The sequence below is a fragment of the Marmota flaviventris genome, chromosome 2 (assembly GCF_047511675.1).
Source record: "Marmota flaviventris isolate mMarFla1 chromosome 2, mMarFla1.hap1, whole genome shotgun sequence".
Taxonomy (NCBI): domain Eukaryota; kingdom Metazoa; phylum Chordata; class Mammalia; order Rodentia; family Sciuridae; genus Marmota; species Marmota flaviventris.
The window spans coordinates 151,935,793-151,952,631 of record NC_092499.1 but is presented as its reverse complement, the minus strand read 5'-3'; the positions used below and the strand labels follow the sequence as shown (position 1 = coordinate 151,952,631).

Genomic DNA, 16,839 nt, shown 5'->3' with positions numbered 1-16,839 from the left:
TAGGAACCCATTCTCCCCTGTTCGATATACATGTTGAAATCTGTGTTTTGCACTAGTGGTACCATTGGCTTTTAGGGGTAGTTTTGGGCCACTGTAGGATTTTTAAAAGCATCACTGACCTCTACGCTCTAGATGCCAGTAGCTCTTACTCACTAGCCCAGTAATGACAACTAAAAATGTCTCCAGCCATTGATAAATGTCCCTGGGGGAGAAAAATCATCCTGGTTGAGAACCATGGTTCTAATTCAAACAACATGGTTTAAAAAAATTATTCCATATAAAGTAGCCCTGCCATGTTGGAGGTTATTAAAATGAGCTCTCAAGCAAATTATCTCCCCTCTTTGGGTAGCATAATTTATATGAGATGTTCTAGCTTTGATGAAATAACTATGCCCCACCATGGAGTGGCATCCATTCTCTATTATCTCGCTTTTTAAAGACATGCTCAGAAAGTTCATATGCCCATCAGTTGGAGAGCCATTGGGTTGTATAGTCTCTGGGCTCCCTTCTAGCTGTTTCATGCTGACCTGAGGGTCCCTGAGTTTTAGAGGGTGTGCTTTAGTGTCTCTGCCAAGCATCATGCTGCCTGCATGAGACTAGCTTTCTACACAGAGCTGACTTCTTGGGAACACAGCCGCTCATGGGGTTAGGCTTTTCCTGTGATGGTACACATCTTAGCCTAGTTTCTATGGACCATCTGTTTGCAACTAGTGTATGTCTCATTTTTTCCTATTTCCTAACAGACAAAGAAGGTGGCATCATTTCCAAGTTTTGTGGCTGGTAAGTGACTTTGACTTTTATCTCTCAGGGGCAGTTGCATTTTATGTCAAAACAAATGGTGCTTTTGTCCGTGCTTTTCTCCTGCAGAGCTTGTCTGGAAAGCGCCTTTTCCAGCAAGGTGCTTGAGCATTTGGTTCTTTGAGGGCTGCGGAAACCCTCATTGAGTGGGGAAGGGAGGTGCAGCCCATTTGCCTGCTTTGATACAAGGAACAGTAGACCATTCATTTAATTACACCCTTATTAATTGTATCACAGATAACACCAATGCCTGAATTAATAGATTGAAATGTGTCTGTATAAGCAGCTAATTATGAACTGATGCTTTTGATCAGGGTGGATGTAATGGCTTCCAAACCCAAGCTGTTGTTCTTTTTTTAAACCCTTCATTTCCCTTTACCCGCCCTTGTGTTTTTGAGGAGGCTAATTGTACATGTTCACATTCGGTGAAGAACAAAACTGATTGATCTATTTTGTGTCACTTTTATGTGTGTGTGTGGGGGGGACACCTGCTTGGCTGTTGATAAACCTGCCTTTGTGTGGGCTGCAGTGCATCAGGTGTCCCCACAGCCTCCTTTTGGGAGCTTCTGTGGGTTGCTTCTAGTGCTCCAACATCAAAGCAAAGAGCCTCTTAAGTAGGATCTTTCTCTGGACCAGGAGGAGGTCTCCTGCCCCTGCTAATGTGTTATAATAAGCAGTGTGATTTTATTAATTCTTTCAATAAGCTGGTAATTAATTCATATGAATATTTATGGGAGTAAAGTAATTGGTCTTCAAAATTAATGACTTTAAAACTTTTCCCCTCTTCTTTTTTAGTAAACAACTAAAGCCTGGGAAACTGAACACGCCCCCTCCCCAAATTACCCTTTAAAGGATTTGTTTGAACCAGGTTCAACCAGTTCTAACCAGTTTAAAATGAGTCAATCAATTCAAACCAATTTTTCCTATTATGACTGGCTAAATTGCTCAAATTGGATGAAAATCAGTTTTAAGTTGTCAGAATCAATACTTAGAATCCAAAGAGACTGGACTCCATTTTGATCAGTGCAAACAGGCTCAAATGTCTAGCAATGTACATGTGTTTTTAGGTATGTTTTTTCTTGGTTCCAAATAGCTCGAACTGATCTTCATCAAGTCATAAGAGGTTATGAGGGTTCCAGGTCAACTGGTTAGTTGTAGTTTTCCAGGACCTAATAACCAGCAGGAAGAGACCTCATATCCCTGTGTCTCCCTGCAGAAGGGTTTGATTTGGTTCCTGATTTATAGCAGGCAACATCTCATAAGCAGCACATCTCCGCACCGTTTTCCCCAGTGGTCAGGAGCCAGGGTGGGTATGCCCCAGCCCTGCTGCTCTAGTGAAATTAGGTCTATGAATCTAACAAGTTTTTTTTTTTCAATGAATAATGGCATCATTTGGAAAGAACCCCTTCAAACTGTCTGGGGAGATGATTTGGACATAAAACTTTTCTGGCTTCTAAACTAGTATTATACCTGCAAGAGAGAGGAGTAGAGAGCCATCTGGAAACAGTGTTAATGCCTATGATGCCTGTCTCTAGCTTCTAAGCATTGTGGAAGACTCATTTCTCTGGACCACCTTAGACTCTTCCAGACCAAATCAAAACAAGGCTGGATGCTTCAGACTCATTCACACTGTCTGAAATTGCTTATGACCAGCTCACCCCAAAGTGAACAATCTTAATTTAGAATTGTTCCAGTAGGAGAGAAGCTCTAAAGTGACCTTAAGGAAAACTACATCCCTTTACATTAGAGAAATCATATTCAGCAATGGACCCAAATCCTTCTTAGCAATAGGAAGAGCGCATCATAGGATGACATAAGACCCTAGAATATAATGAATGTGAAAGGACATCCTGAAGTTAAGCACCTTGACCAGTTAGGAATGCATTTGGGCACCAAGTATCAAAACACCCGATCTTAGCTTGAATAAGCAGGGAGTTATGTGTCTAGCACAAAGAAGTCTAGAGGTGAGTGGCTGCTCATTCAGTGGCTTTATGATGTCAGGATCAGCATTTTTGCTTCACCTGGACTTGTCCTTAAGCTTGTCACCTCATCATAACACAATGTCTGCATAGCTACAGCTGTTATTTCCTGATCCAGGTAGGAAGAAGAGAGAAGGCCAAAGGTACAAACCAGCTGTATTGTCTTCCCCTTTGTATTAAGAAATCAAAGATTTACTATAGATAAAGAATGAATGATTTTTTTTTTTTTTTGCACGATAATCTGACTTTCCATTATTTTCTTAGCCTGCTCCCTAAGTAACCTGGGAGGTAATTTTTTAACTATGTCACTAGGAAGCAACGATGACTCTGATTGGTAGACTGTATTTTTAGGGGGGAATTTTAATACTAAAGAAGTGTCAGAGATTTGGGCTTCCCACAGTGGCAGGCATGTCCCTTTGAGGGTATCCTGGAAGCTACATCAGAGAGTGATTATAAAGGATATTGGCTCCTGAGAATATGAAGCTCTAAAACTGGATGATTTTCACACATCTTCTTGATGGGCTTTTGAATCCTCATAGCCACCATCCAGGGATCCATTGAGGTTAGCTGTGTGGACATTACATGGGCTTCTGTATAGATTCCTGTAGAAGAGATTAGAGGCCAGTTGCATTCTGTCTTATTCCCTCTGGGTAAATGGCTCCATGACTGGATGGATATTAGAGAACTCCTGAATCTGAATGTTCAGCTGAATATTGAAAGACCTTGGAGATCTCTTCAGCACACTTCTCCTTATCTCTCTTTAGCCAGAGCTATGTCACCAGACGGCTCACAAATTCTAGTGTTGGCTGGAGGCTCAAGTGGTTTTTCCATGAAGGAGGGGAGACTGTCTGGGAATGAGAGTTGAGTGAGCAAGCCCTCAGGTATCTTCTGCAACACCTGCTTCAGGTGATGAGCATTTCAAACCCCTGTGGCCATTTAGTCCTGAGATGGAACATCAGAAGAACTGGGAAGAGCCCATGTGAATACAGCAGAGAAGTGGGCTTTCCACCACACCCTTGTCTGAGAAGTTGCCCGGAGGAAGCTTTCCTGAAATACTAATGAGGGACAGCCTCTGACCCCCCAATCTATGCCTCATTTCAGATTAGATAGCTGTTCATGATAATTAAAAACAACACCAACAATTAAAGTGAGAGCATCTTCATCTTAACAGGTATAGGGCTTAGTGTTTCAGATGCTGTCTGTGTGCCAGGTCTATAACCTGTCACCTGCTCAACCAACACATGAGGAGTAGATATTTCCCAACACACATTATAGGTTTGAAAATTGTGGCACAGTGCGGTTAAAGTCATTCATCTGATGTCCCTTAGCTGATGAAGGGTAGGACCTAGACTTGGACCCACATTGACAACATTACTTCTTAGCTGGGAACATAGCTCAATGACAGAATGTGTGCTTAGCATAGGCAAGATCCTGGGTTCAATCCCCAGGACCTAAATTGATAAAACCAATTGGTAAAACCTGTCAGCTACTTACTTTGAGGCAGTTATAACCTAAGAGTTTTTCCTCATTGATCTCTGGAATAACAGTAAGCAGTAGGGGCTGGTGTAGATGAGGAAACAGAGGCTCAGCAAGGATAAGTTGAGGACTTGAGGTTGCCAGGTAGTGGGAGGCAGAGCTGGGGTTGGGACTCCGGCTCAGGTCTCAGGTCATCACCCCCACTCCATACTGCCTCAGCAGTCTTCAGTGCAGCTGGTAAGGAAAGCCTTAGCTTAGAGAAGACACACATTCATATTCCCAGGAGTTCTCTTGAGGAGAACGTTCCAGATATCAGAGTTCTTGGACCCTCTCATTCCCAGAGGCACAGTCCTCTCTCACCAGAGGCAATCCCAGGAACCACCCCCCTGCCCCATGGAAAATGCTTGGAGTAAGGTGACCCTCTGAGACCAGGAAGGTTCATACTGCAGAGAAAATCTCTTTGGAAAGTGATAACTGCACACAGGACTCACTGCCTCATGATGGGGAAGAATCTAGAAGTGTAGTGGGAGGACGGGCACTTTCAGGATGTCCCCTGCTGCTGGATATGGTGGCTGGGAACAGCATAAGTCCCAGAGAGCCTGAGGGTCCTCACTTCTGAACAAATATATGTAAAAGTCTAACTTTTCTATAAAGGTAGACATGTGCTTTTTAAAACCAAAAAGGCTGGTATTGGTCCCAAGCAATAGAACTTAACAATGGCCATTTTAGTACAAAATAGCAAAGACCACTAAATCATGTTCTGTCCCTCACAATTGTGCTCCTCTCAATCTAACAGGCAAAGCTCATGCAAGATGTCCTGAAACCCACCACCCAACCCACAGCTGTAGGCTCCTACCTACATGCTACAGCCCTGGGGTCTTAACGCTCTCAGTATAACCTGTCAACTTTCCACGCCTATATCCTGGCCACCTGGAAGAATGGGGATCCCAATCACTGGAACTTCTGGGCCTGGGGCTGAGGTCACCCCTCATACCGTCCTTCTCTCAGGGATCCCCACTGTGATAAAGCCATCCTCTTGGTTTCACAAAATGGGTGCTTAGGAGTAGAGACTTGGTTTTTTTCTTAAAATAAGCAACTGGAGCAAACCGTTCAGAAACAACCCGTGACTTGAAGACACCTCGTGCCTCCTCCTCTTCTGTAAGGCCAGGACTCCAGAACTGATATGGCTTTGGGATGCTATTGGCTGGAGGACAGGGTTAAGGTGATCTATGGGACGAGAGGGACATGGAAATTCCAAAGAGGGGTTACGAAAAGTAAAATGACTTTCCCTTTTTGTAAACAAGGTGATTTTTTTTTCTCTAGTACTCTGTGCTGTCTGTGGAGGAAGGATTAGATATATTTTATAATAGGAACTTTTATTCACCGGTAGAGATTTTTAAAGATTTTGAAAAAAAAAATAATGCTTGGATCAGATCAGGAGTCACAGAGGCAAAAAATGAATTCTACCCTGGAAATCCCCATGAAATGTCCTCCTTTCCTGCCTGTACATGATAGAAAACTTTCATTACAGACCAGTTCATTTCACTTCAGTTCTTTTCTGCAATGGACACCACTGCTAAATTGCTTGTGAATCCTTCCAGGGAGTGGGGGTCTTGTGGTGTAGAAATATGCCAGCCTACATAGACCATTTTCTTAAAATGAATATTGCACTAGCCACATGGGTATGCACTTTGCTCTTTTATTTTCTGGCAGATTTTGGAGATATTAAGTCGACCTGGTTATTTAAGCCCAGGATCCATTCCATGGACATGCAATGGAGTATTAACCAACCTATTGTGTACCTACTGTCAATCAGTTGCCAGTCAGCATAGCAGTGGGTAGTCTCATGGACATGTCTTTGTGTTCAGGTGTGAATTCTTTCACAAAAGCAACTCCTGGATAAAGCAGGATTACAGAGCAGGAGCATATAAACTTTGATGGACATGGCCCAAGTACCCTTCCCAAGAGGGGACAATGGACAGTAGTACCCTTGGTTGTGGATGAGAGTGCTAGCTTCCACAGTCACCAATACTATGCCTAGGCTGATGGGCATAGAGGGATATCTTTTTGATTTCATGTGCATATCTTTCATCATAAGTGAAATCAAACACCACTTAATGTATTTATAAGCTGTTTGTGTTTTTTTTTTTTTCTTGAGCTTGACTTGTATGTATCACATGTTAGTGGGCTTTCTGTTACTGTGACAAAATACCTGGAACAGTCAACTTATAAGGAGGAGAAATCTATTTTGGCTCATAGGTTCAGAGGTTTCAGTCCATTGTCACTTGACCCCATCATTTTGGGCCTCGTGTTAGTCAGCTTTCTGTAGCTGTGACCAGAATACCTGATAAGAACAACTTAGAAGAAGAAAAGTTTCTTTTGGGCTCATGGTTTCAGAGGTCTCCCCGTACATGGTGGGCTCATTCATTAGTCAGAACATCATGGCGGTAGGGTACTGCCAAGCAAAGCTACTTAACTTATGGCAGCTAGGAGACAGAGTCAGAAAGAGAGGAGAGTCAGGGACAAAATCCCCAGGGGCATTTCTCTGTTGACCTACTTCCTCTATCCATGCCCCACCTATCTGTAGTTACCACCAGTAATCCATTTAAATTATTAATTCATCAATTAATCCAGTGATTGGGTTGTATATCTCATAATCTAATCATGTCACTTATGAATATTGCTATATAACCTAATATGAGCTCTTGGGGAAGACACCTCATATCCAAACCATAACACAGTCACGCCTTGGTACCAGAGGGTGGTTATTCCAGGACCCCCTTAGAAACCAAATTTTCAGATGCTCAAGTCCCATATGGAAAACAGTGTAGTGTTTACACATAACCTTTGTGTATCCTCTGATGGGCTTTAAATCATTTCTAGATTACTTAAAAACACTTTACAAAATGTGAATGCTATGTAAGGAGTTGTTATACTTTATTGAGTCAGGAATAAAGACAAGAAAAAGTTTGAGTATGTTCAGTATAGATGCAATTTAAAAACATATTTCAATCCAAAATTGTTTGAATTCAGATATGGAACCCATTGGACATGGAGGGCAGTTAACAGCACTCACCATGCCGTACTTTAGATCCCCAGGACTTATTTGTCTTTAAGTGGTGTTTGTATATTTTGGCCACATTTCCCCCACCACTTCCTCCACCCCTGTCCCCAACTCAAGACACTAGGATTTTGGTGGTTTTATAAATCAATTTGTATTAATTTATGTATAAAGGAAATGAGCAATTTGATTTATATTGTTAAAGTTTTTTCACGGTTTACTGTTGTCTTTGTTTTGTTGTATATCATATATATTTTTTAACTTTATTGAACATTTTGTGGAATCAAATGTATCAGTCTTTTTCCTTTGATGTTACTGAATTTTTGAAGTGAGCATGACCTTCACAATTCTAAGATTATTTTTTAATAAAAAAGTTTCTTCCAGAACTTTTATAATTTTATTCTAGATTAAATATTTGACTTGTCTGGAATTTATTTTAGTATATGGATACAGAAAGAGTTACATTTTGAGCATATTTTTTTTCCAAATAGCTATCCAGCTGTGCCCAAGGTATTCAGTGCATCTTTCCTTCAGGGTTTGGAAAACTGCCTGTTCCATGTCTGTCTGGACCTGTTTCTAGGTGGGATAAAGGGACTGTCCATCCTGGCTCCAGACCCAGGCTGCTTTATTGGCTGGGGACTTGGGGTGCATTTTATCACCAGGTGACTCATTTCTGCCTTGCCACCATTGTGCCTTTTCACACCTTCCCTGGCGTTTTTATTTGGCACCCATGAAACTCACCTACTAAGCAAGAAGGATATTGTCAGCTTTACGATATAGACTCTTTCCAGACAGAAAAGGATTATCTTTACGTTTCTTCAAGCTTGTTTATCTTCATCCAGAAAGTTTATTTGTAAAAATCCAATACATATCTTTTTGTTGGTTCCTTGGCATTTTATAACTTTTATTGTTTTTGTAAATGTTATCTTTTATTTCCTTTTTTCCTCTAACTTGTTGCATTTGTAAGTACAAATAAAGATATTGATTTGTTTTACATGGTAAATTTGAAACTATTGGTTTAATGAATTCTTTTCTTTCTTTTTTTTTTGAAAATAGAATTTTAGCTGTATTTTTTTTTTAATTTCCTGGCATGTAATCATACCATCTGCAAATTAGAATGATTTTTTTGATACTTCCTCTCTTGTTTTCTGTTACTTCTTCCTGTTGTCTACTTCAATTGCGTAGAACAGTAGAAATAAAGTTCTTTAACAGTGAGATTTGCCTACTGCTAAAAAATAACATTGCTTTGAAAGATCCATTCTTTTTAATTTTTTTTTCATAAAAATTCAAGCACATATAAAAACAAAGGGAATATTATACCTGTCATCATGTGCCTATCACCAGATTCAGATTTACCAGGGTTTACCCTTTTGTGGATGGCAGTGTATTCTTCTATACCTCCACACTTTTCCTAAAGCAAATATGACCTCATAGCATCCTCTTAAAATAGTCCATATATGTATCTCTAAAATACAGGTACTCTGTATTAAAAAAAAATACTTCTAATACTATTATCACAACTAAAAATTAGTGATCATTTCTTCATGACATTAAATACCCAGTTAGAGATTTCATTGCCCCAGGTTAGTGTCCTTAATTTAATAGTGATCCATATATTGAGATAGCTTAATATATTTTATAATCCTCTTCTGTCTTTCATTTTATAGTTCTCCACCCATTTCTCTTGTCTTTTTTACAATTGTTGATGTTGTGGAAGAATCTGTATCACTTATCTTATAGAATTTCATGAAGTCTGGGTTTTGTTAAGAATATCCTAATGGTGTCATTTAACATATTTATCTGTCCCCTGTGTCCGGTAGAGTGGTGGGTTTTCTGTTTGTTGTTTGTTTGTTTTTTTAGATATGGAGGTTGATCATATTCAGTTTCATTGTTGATCATATTCAGTTTCATTTCATTGTTGACCATATTCAGTTTTCATTGTTCAAAAACCCTTCATAAATATTGTGTTCTTCCACCAAGAGGCATATGATAATTTGGTTGTCTCTTGGTGATATTAGCAGCAATTAATGATCCTTGTCTAGACCCATTGATTGATCACTCTAATTCCATCATTTTTATTGATTAGCTGGACTTCTTCAATTTAGAGAAACTTTTCCTTATCAAGTATTTTGTCACTCTATGATATGGTTCATATAAGAAAAGCAGTCTAAATCTTGATTTCTTCTCTTTAACAATTTTGAAATTAATGAGTTGCTCCAACCATCTCTAAAAGTGACCAGTGAGATTTTACGTGTTGTCATTAGGAACTCTCGGGTAGAAGCATGTTGGTGTGTTTTAGTGTGCTGTAGCTGTCATGCATATTGATGCTTCCATGTCTCATCTTTGGCCAATGTGAGGCTGTTTAGGTTGGTTCCTATCAATATGGCCCCATGAGTCTTTGATGAAACTAGTTAGTTCTTTCTCTAAGGGATCCTGTGAAATAATATTTAGAGACTATGATCTGGGCCCTCTGGGTGCTTATTACTATATATTTGTTCTGAGGTTAGGAAATACATATATGTTATAGGCAGTACCTAAAATGGTCCCATTGATTCCCACCTCCTGGTGTTTATGTAATTCCCTTCCTTCAAATGTGGGCTGGACTTGTTGACTCCCTTGAACTGAATAGAATATAGCAAAAGTGATGGAATATCACTTCCAAAATCAGATTATAGAATGACAGTGACTTCTGTTTTGTTGCCCCCCCCCACCCGCCCTTTTCTTTGCTTTCTCTCTCAAAGGGAGCCAAGCTATTTCTGCTGTGGTTGTAAATTGCCCTATTGAGAATCCCACATGGCAATGTACTGATGTCTCTGGCCTCAGGAGTACACTTAGAAATGGATCCTCCCCTGTTCAAGCCCTAAGATGCTACAGCCTCTGTGGCCCTCTTTAACCGCAGTCTTGTAAGAGCCAAGCCTGTGGTGCCAGCTAAGCTCCACCCACATTCCTGACCCTTAGAAACTGTGAGACAATACATGGGTTGTTTTAAGCCACTGAATTTGGGGGTAATTTGTTATACAATAAACAAATATGAAAAAATATACTATATTTTTAAAGAGAAAATACATCATGTTTTATGCTGATACTTATCAGGACTATCAGGAGTATTAGGTTCTTAAATTTGTACTTTCTTTTGCCTGTGCCCCAAATTCCCATTCTCAAGGACAACAGCATGATTATGCATTTGTTTTATTCTGCTAATCATGCAGCACTCTCAGGATAACAGTATCAACACTGCCAAGGACACTTGGCTATTGATTCAGTTTGTGATTTGTTTGCATTTACTTTTTTCTTTAGAGTATAGCCCAGGAGGGGTGTATGATCAAATGACTGCTCTGTTAGTCAGTTTTGCATGGATGTGACCAAAATACCTAACAAGAACAACTTAGAGGAGGAAAAGTTTATGTTGGGCTCATGGTTTCAAAGGTTCGGTCCATGGTTGTGCGATTTCATTTGTCTGAGCCTAAGGTGAGGCAGAATATCAGGGCAGAAGGCGTGATAGAGGAAAGATGCTCAGCTCATGGCAGCTGAGAAGCAGAGTGAAAGAGACACAGGGACAATATCTAGTCCCCTGAGGCATGCTCCCAAGTGATCCACCTCTTCCAGCCATGCCACACTTGCCTGCAGTTACTACCCAGTAATCCATTCAAATTATTAATCTTCTACATGGATTAATCCGTAGATGAGGTTACAGCTCTCTTAATGTAATCATTTCACCTTTGAACTTTCCTGCATTAACACCTCAGATTTTCCTGGAGACATCTCCTTATCCAAACCAAAACAATATTTGGGCATAGTTTTTCCTTTTGTGATTATGTCACAAGTGGATACACACTTAGATTTGTTTCATTTTTCTTTTAATTTTTAGGAATTTGCTTTTTCATTGAACTTTTTTGTGTAATTATATAAAATACTTGCCTGGTTCCAAAGTCAAAGTCTCTTCCTCCACCCTATTTGTGCATGTATTTCTTCCCAATTTGGATAACCATTTTTAATGTTTGATAGGTTATTTTCTTATTTTTTAAATTGTTTTATCTTTGCATAAACTTTTAAAAATTCTCTTAACCGATATATAAAAGCATAAAAATGTACATATTTATGGGGTACCATTGATGGTTTAGTATGTGTATATATATATATATATATATATATATATATATATATATATATACATACATACGTTGTATAATGTTTAACATTTTATGCATTTTTATTGTAAGCATTATCTTTCCCTTAGGTAAATGGTGTGATGGGCACCCCTTTTCTCCATCTTGCTTTTTTCACTTATTGCTAAATCCTGGCAATTATGCCAAAGTTCTGTACTGTGCACAGCAGTATATAGAGGATGCTTTGTAGAATGCCACTGTTGGATAAATGCCTCCTATTTAGGAACACTTGGGTGGTTTCCAGTTTTTTGCTATTACAAACAGTGCTGCAGTAACAGCCTAGGCATAGGTCTTTTCCTGATTTTGCCAGGTTTTTAAAATTTATGATGCTTTTTCTGGGAAGTCATTCTTCCAGATAGAAGCTTATGCTGAGGATCTGTCTTGAGCAAATCTGGGCACTGGATTGAACTTGGCTTTGACCTTCCTTCCCTCATTCTGTCATGGCTTCTAGCCTCCCAGCGGCCAGTGACCTTATGTCACTTGCCGGGTTGTAAAGTGCCACAGTGTGGAACTCCAAAGCCTCCTCTTCAGTGACAGCCTGGCCGGTACTGCAGGCTCGGGGCTGCCTCTCCCTGCTGAATGCCCTGCAGGTCTGGTTTCACAGACAGCATATTCTGTTTCTTGTCAGCCTTATTAGATCACTTTTAAAAGGCACTTCTGGGGGACAGGCCCCTGTGGTGCAGGAACCTCTGAGTCTAGGACAAGCAGGTGTGGTGAGGGAGGCGTTGGAGGTGGCAGAGCCTTTCCAGGGTCTGGAGATCACACACCTTGGCTCTGTAGCAGAAGGTCCAGTGTTCGACCCAGTTACGTGACCTGATACTCGTCACTTCCTGTCTCGTCTTCCTATCTGAAGGCCCCCTTCTCAGGGACTGCCTTTTCTGCTGACCTGGGTGGCCTGCCTAGCACGTGGTGTCAGTGTTCCCCCTCTATCTGTCCCATCAGAGCTGCAGCCCCTCCTCTAAGTGGGGGCAGGTGCTCTTCTGTACTTGGGCACATCCCGTAGCTGACATCTCTTCTCTCCTGTGTCTTTCACTTTCCTCTCCACTGGTTCTTGGACCTGTCTGTCCATCCTGCATGTATGCATAGCCAATGATTCACTTTCTTATTCTCCTTCCAAATAAGAATTGGGGAACGGCTGCCTCATAGTCTGCACCTTCCCACACTCCTCAACCCTCTGGCTGGCTCTTGCTCGGCTCTCCTCTGGAACTGCTCCAAGGTCACTGCTGGCCTGCTTGTCACGATGCCCAGTACATGAGGGCTTCTTGTAGCCCTCCTGCTAGCACAGGCACAGATGGGCATGACTCCCTTTCCAAGCCCCTTTTCTTGGCACTTGGTAGAGCTGGCTTCTGGGTCCTCCTCCCCTACCTCTCCCCACCCCTGCCCTCCCCTTGATGACTCATCATGCCTGTGGCTTCAGTGGCACGTCACACAGTTCATTCCCTCGTCTGTTCCTTTAACTTGGACTCCTGAGTCAGCTGCCTCCTGAGCTTCATTTGGAAGATGCCCTGGCTCTTGCAAGCAAACATGTCCAGCATCCCCACCCCCATAGGACAGTCCTCTTCCAGCAGCTCCTTCTCAGGGAGTGGCAGCTCCATCCATCCAGCCAATCCACCAGCTTTCCAGTCCCTCCTTATCTTACTCTCCTTCTCCACTGTTTGCCCCTCTGTAGCCAGAGTAACTGGGCCACTTCCCTGATGGTTGCCCTGGAGTGACAATCTTCTGTGTAGCTCCAGGGTTCACACATTTGATCAGCACTCTCACTGACTTGTTCCAATTGATGGCCCATCCTGTGTCAGGCAATCTAGACTTCTTAGAGTTCCAAAGTACCACTCTCTCTGTCACCCCAGGGCCTTTGCATCTGCTCTTGCTTCAACCTAGAAATCTTTCCTCTTTGCCCTCTGACTCACTGATTCCTTCTCATTAGGGCTGGCCCCCTTTGTTCTTTCTTCTCTAGGGTCATGTCTTCTCTTCCTGGTATTCACCACGGGCCTTCCAGACACATTTGTCTTGTAATGGTGGGATTGACATCCAACCTGCAAGCTCTGTGTTTTCTTCACGATACAGGTCTTCACAGAGTAGGCTCAAAAATTCTGAAGACTGGACTGGGGTTGTGGCTCAGAGGCAGAGCGCTTATCTGGCACACACGAGGCCCTAGGTTTGATCCTTAGCACCACATAAAATAAATAAATAAATAAAATAAAAGATACTGTGTCCATCTACCACTAAATATATATATATATTTAATATATATATATATATTAAATCTGAAGACTTAAATTTGGAACAGTGATCTTGGGCAAAGTCATTTCATTCCACTTGAATGGTCCTTATTTATAAAATTGGGACAATGAGGTCTGTTTCATGGGGTTGTTAAGGACTGGCTGGGCCTATATCCCGTCACACAGAGGGCTGGTGCTTAGGGAGTAGGTGCTGCACTGGGATCTCCTGTCTGTGCAGAGAGCACCAGATCTTGAGATGCACCCCAAGCCCCCACTGTGGTTGTGCTCCTCCACCTCTTTCTACCCAGCTGCCCCTCTGAGACCCAAGAGAGGCAGGCACAGGAGGAGCTGCCCTCCTCCACATGGAGCCAGGCTGGTGATTGGAAGCCTCATCCCAGTACCTGTGTACAGAATCATCTTTCCCAGAGATGAGGGAGGGTCCCTGGTATGGCTCTGCCACTGCTTCCCTGTCCAGAGAATGGACAGTCTGACAAGGCCTTGGGTTTTCCTAACAAGTGTTTTAAACAAAGGCTTCTTCAAACTGGAGTACCTTATCCCTCTCCAAACTGCGCGGATACACGATACGTAGGCCTTTGTTAAGTCAGAGATAGGTCCTGAAGAGGAGAAATCACTCTCTGGCTCTCCCTTAAAGCTTCATCTTTATTCTTTTGTCATTCGTCTCCCTCTGGTGGTCTCAGCTCAGGGTTAGTGCAGGAATTGTGCAAAATGAGAACAATTTATACCCATTTTGGGCCAGCTGCTTTCATACAGTGGGGAAGCTGTTTGATTTGGGTTTTGCATTTCATGATTGGAGTTGACAACTGTGAATGTGGGTCCAAAACAGCTCCTCACCCCCCCCCCCCCGGACACTCTTCTGTGTTTGGTGTTCCTTCCCTCATATGTATGAGGGTAGGAGGCAGCTCTGCAGGTGAGTTGAAGGCAGCACTGTTACAATTGTGGTTTCTTACTGGAAAAGTCTCCAAGACAGGAAGAAAGAAAGGCCAGACAGAGGTGGACATCTGTGGAGTCATAGCTAAGTCATTGAATGCTTCCCTGGTCTTGTCCCAGAGAACAGACATCCTCTGTCCAGCTGCCCTTCTCACACAGGAGTATTCACCCCCAGACTGTCCCAGATCAGATGGGCACACTCCAGGGGGAGAGGGAGCCAGTCCTTCATAAATGTACTCAGGAACATGAGTCCATGTTCAAACAGGAGCATGAAACTCAGCAAGATCCAGAGAGCTTCCAAGGTCACAGTAGGAACTGGCAAGGGAGGAGTCAGAAGGCATTGGGAGTTGATTCAAAAGGCAAGGCCTGTCCCACCTCTCCTCAGGGATTGGGGTCCTCAGGGTGCCATGCATACATAGGACCTGAGCTCACTTGTTCAGAACAAGCCCCTGATGCTGATTGAGGGTGTGATGCCCAGGGCACCCCAGGGTGGCTGGGAGGACCAGCACCTTCTTGTAGGACAAAGTGACACCGTCTTCTGGTCAGTAACTGTCATTGCCTCAGGCCCCTCTAGAGGACGTGGGCATCACTGTGATTCCCTAAACAAATGATGAGTGCTCCAAACCATGTGTACTGGGGAGAAAAAAGCCCAAGGGCAAGGTGACATGAAGTAGTAAAAACTGGGGACCTATAGTCCAAGGTCCTGGAGGTCGGGGTGGAGGGTGCTGCTTGGAACTCTGTTCCCTCTATTCGGGTGGCCTCTGCTTCCCCCTCACAGGTGCACTTGGAGTACAAACCACTGCTGCTAGTGGGCAGATTGGCAGGGTTTCTCCCCTGGCACCACCCCTATAAGCCCTGAAGCTGCCACTTGCTTGTCGCATCCATGCCTGCCCAGCTGGGCAAGGAGATTTGTCTGTTCCAGAGCGAGGACCAAAGTGCCTGAGGTAGAAGAAAGAGCATGATTTGACCCTGGCCCTGGAGCTCTGCAGAGATCTGCCAAGCCTGTGGGGGCCAGTGTCCCTGGGCAGCAGCCTGAGAAAGCAAGCCTAGGCCTGTGCCTTTCAGAGGGGCTGGACTTGGAAGATTTCTGCCTTATTTGCTTCTGAAATGGTGACAGACTAGGGAGGAGGCAAAGATTCATTCCCCTCCTCACCCCACCCAACCTCGCACAGTTCCCCAGTCTTTCTTTCAGTATAAAAAAGCCTATATCAATCCCGGGACTTGGTGAGCCTTTCTCTGAGCCTGTTCTAAAGCTGTGCAGGGTCTTTGCCCTGTCCCCTTAGTCCCTGATGTACTCCTGGAGCAAGTGTCCTGGACCCAGGGCGAATAGGTCCTAGGATCAGGAGCCTGGGGGATTGCAGGCTCAGAAGTTGAGCCCCTCTCTTGGTTAGCTCTTGTAGGACTTTCTTTGAGAGGTGTCACCACTGTGGGGGTGCTCCTTCACAGTCCCCCACAAGGGCTGAAGAAGTCAGCTCATGGAGCATGGTCAGCACCCTGGACCAGGGCTCTGGGCCCCTAGATACCAGGGTTACCTGCCTCTCAGGTCTCAACACTATGGTTAAACCTATGAGAGTCGCTCTCTAGCCCATGTTTGGGCTTACGGTAACAGCACTATATTGCTTTAGTGCTTTAAAGTACCTGCCGCCAAAACCATTACTAACGCAGACTGTGGGAGCCGCTGGAGCGTCCATCCACTGGGGAGGGCCAGGAAGGCCCAGAGAGATCAACGACTTCTGTAGGCCAGGCTGGAAGGGTCTTCAGCCCAGTCCTTGTGAGGGTCTTGCAGAGGCCCCCAGGTTATTGAAAAATCCCTTGAGAGGCAACCTGAGAACCGTTAGGGGTGGGGGAACAGCCTGTGGGGGCTTTAGGGTGAAGTTTTGAGGGTCCATGTGAGAGTCTGTGTTTGCCTTTGTGCATCTGTGGTTTCCTAGTATTTCAGCCTGATATGTGAGCCCCTGGGTATAGACCTTTTAGACAGTTTTTAAAATCCAGTGCTGAGCTTTGCGGATGTGAATAATATACAGGTAATATACAGGTCTCTTTCCAGGCGTCCCCAAAGATATGTGCCATTTTCTCCCAGAATTTTAGGAGAACCAAAGTCTCAGAGGGTTGTTTAGACTATGGAGGCAGAATCCAGTGTCAGTCTGGTGCCAGTGAAGCCTCAAGTTCACCTCTGAGGTCACTTCAGGGTG

General features: G+C 43.2%; 1 protein-coding gene across 3 annotated transcripts in view; it reads left to right on the top strand.

Moving 5' to 3' along the window:
* Positions 1-16,839, top strand: part of Apba2 (amyloid beta precursor protein binding family A member 2) — a 62,996-nt gene that overhangs the window by 18,762 nt on the left and 27,395 nt on the right. For all 3 annotated transcript variants that reach the window (XM_071607361.1, XM_071607362.1, XM_027920782.2), the window contains exon 3: positions 744-780. In XM_071607361.1, the coding sequence (XP_071463462.1) occupies positions 744-780 (37 nt within the window). The remainder of the gene's footprint in view (positions 1-743; positions 781-16,839) is intronic.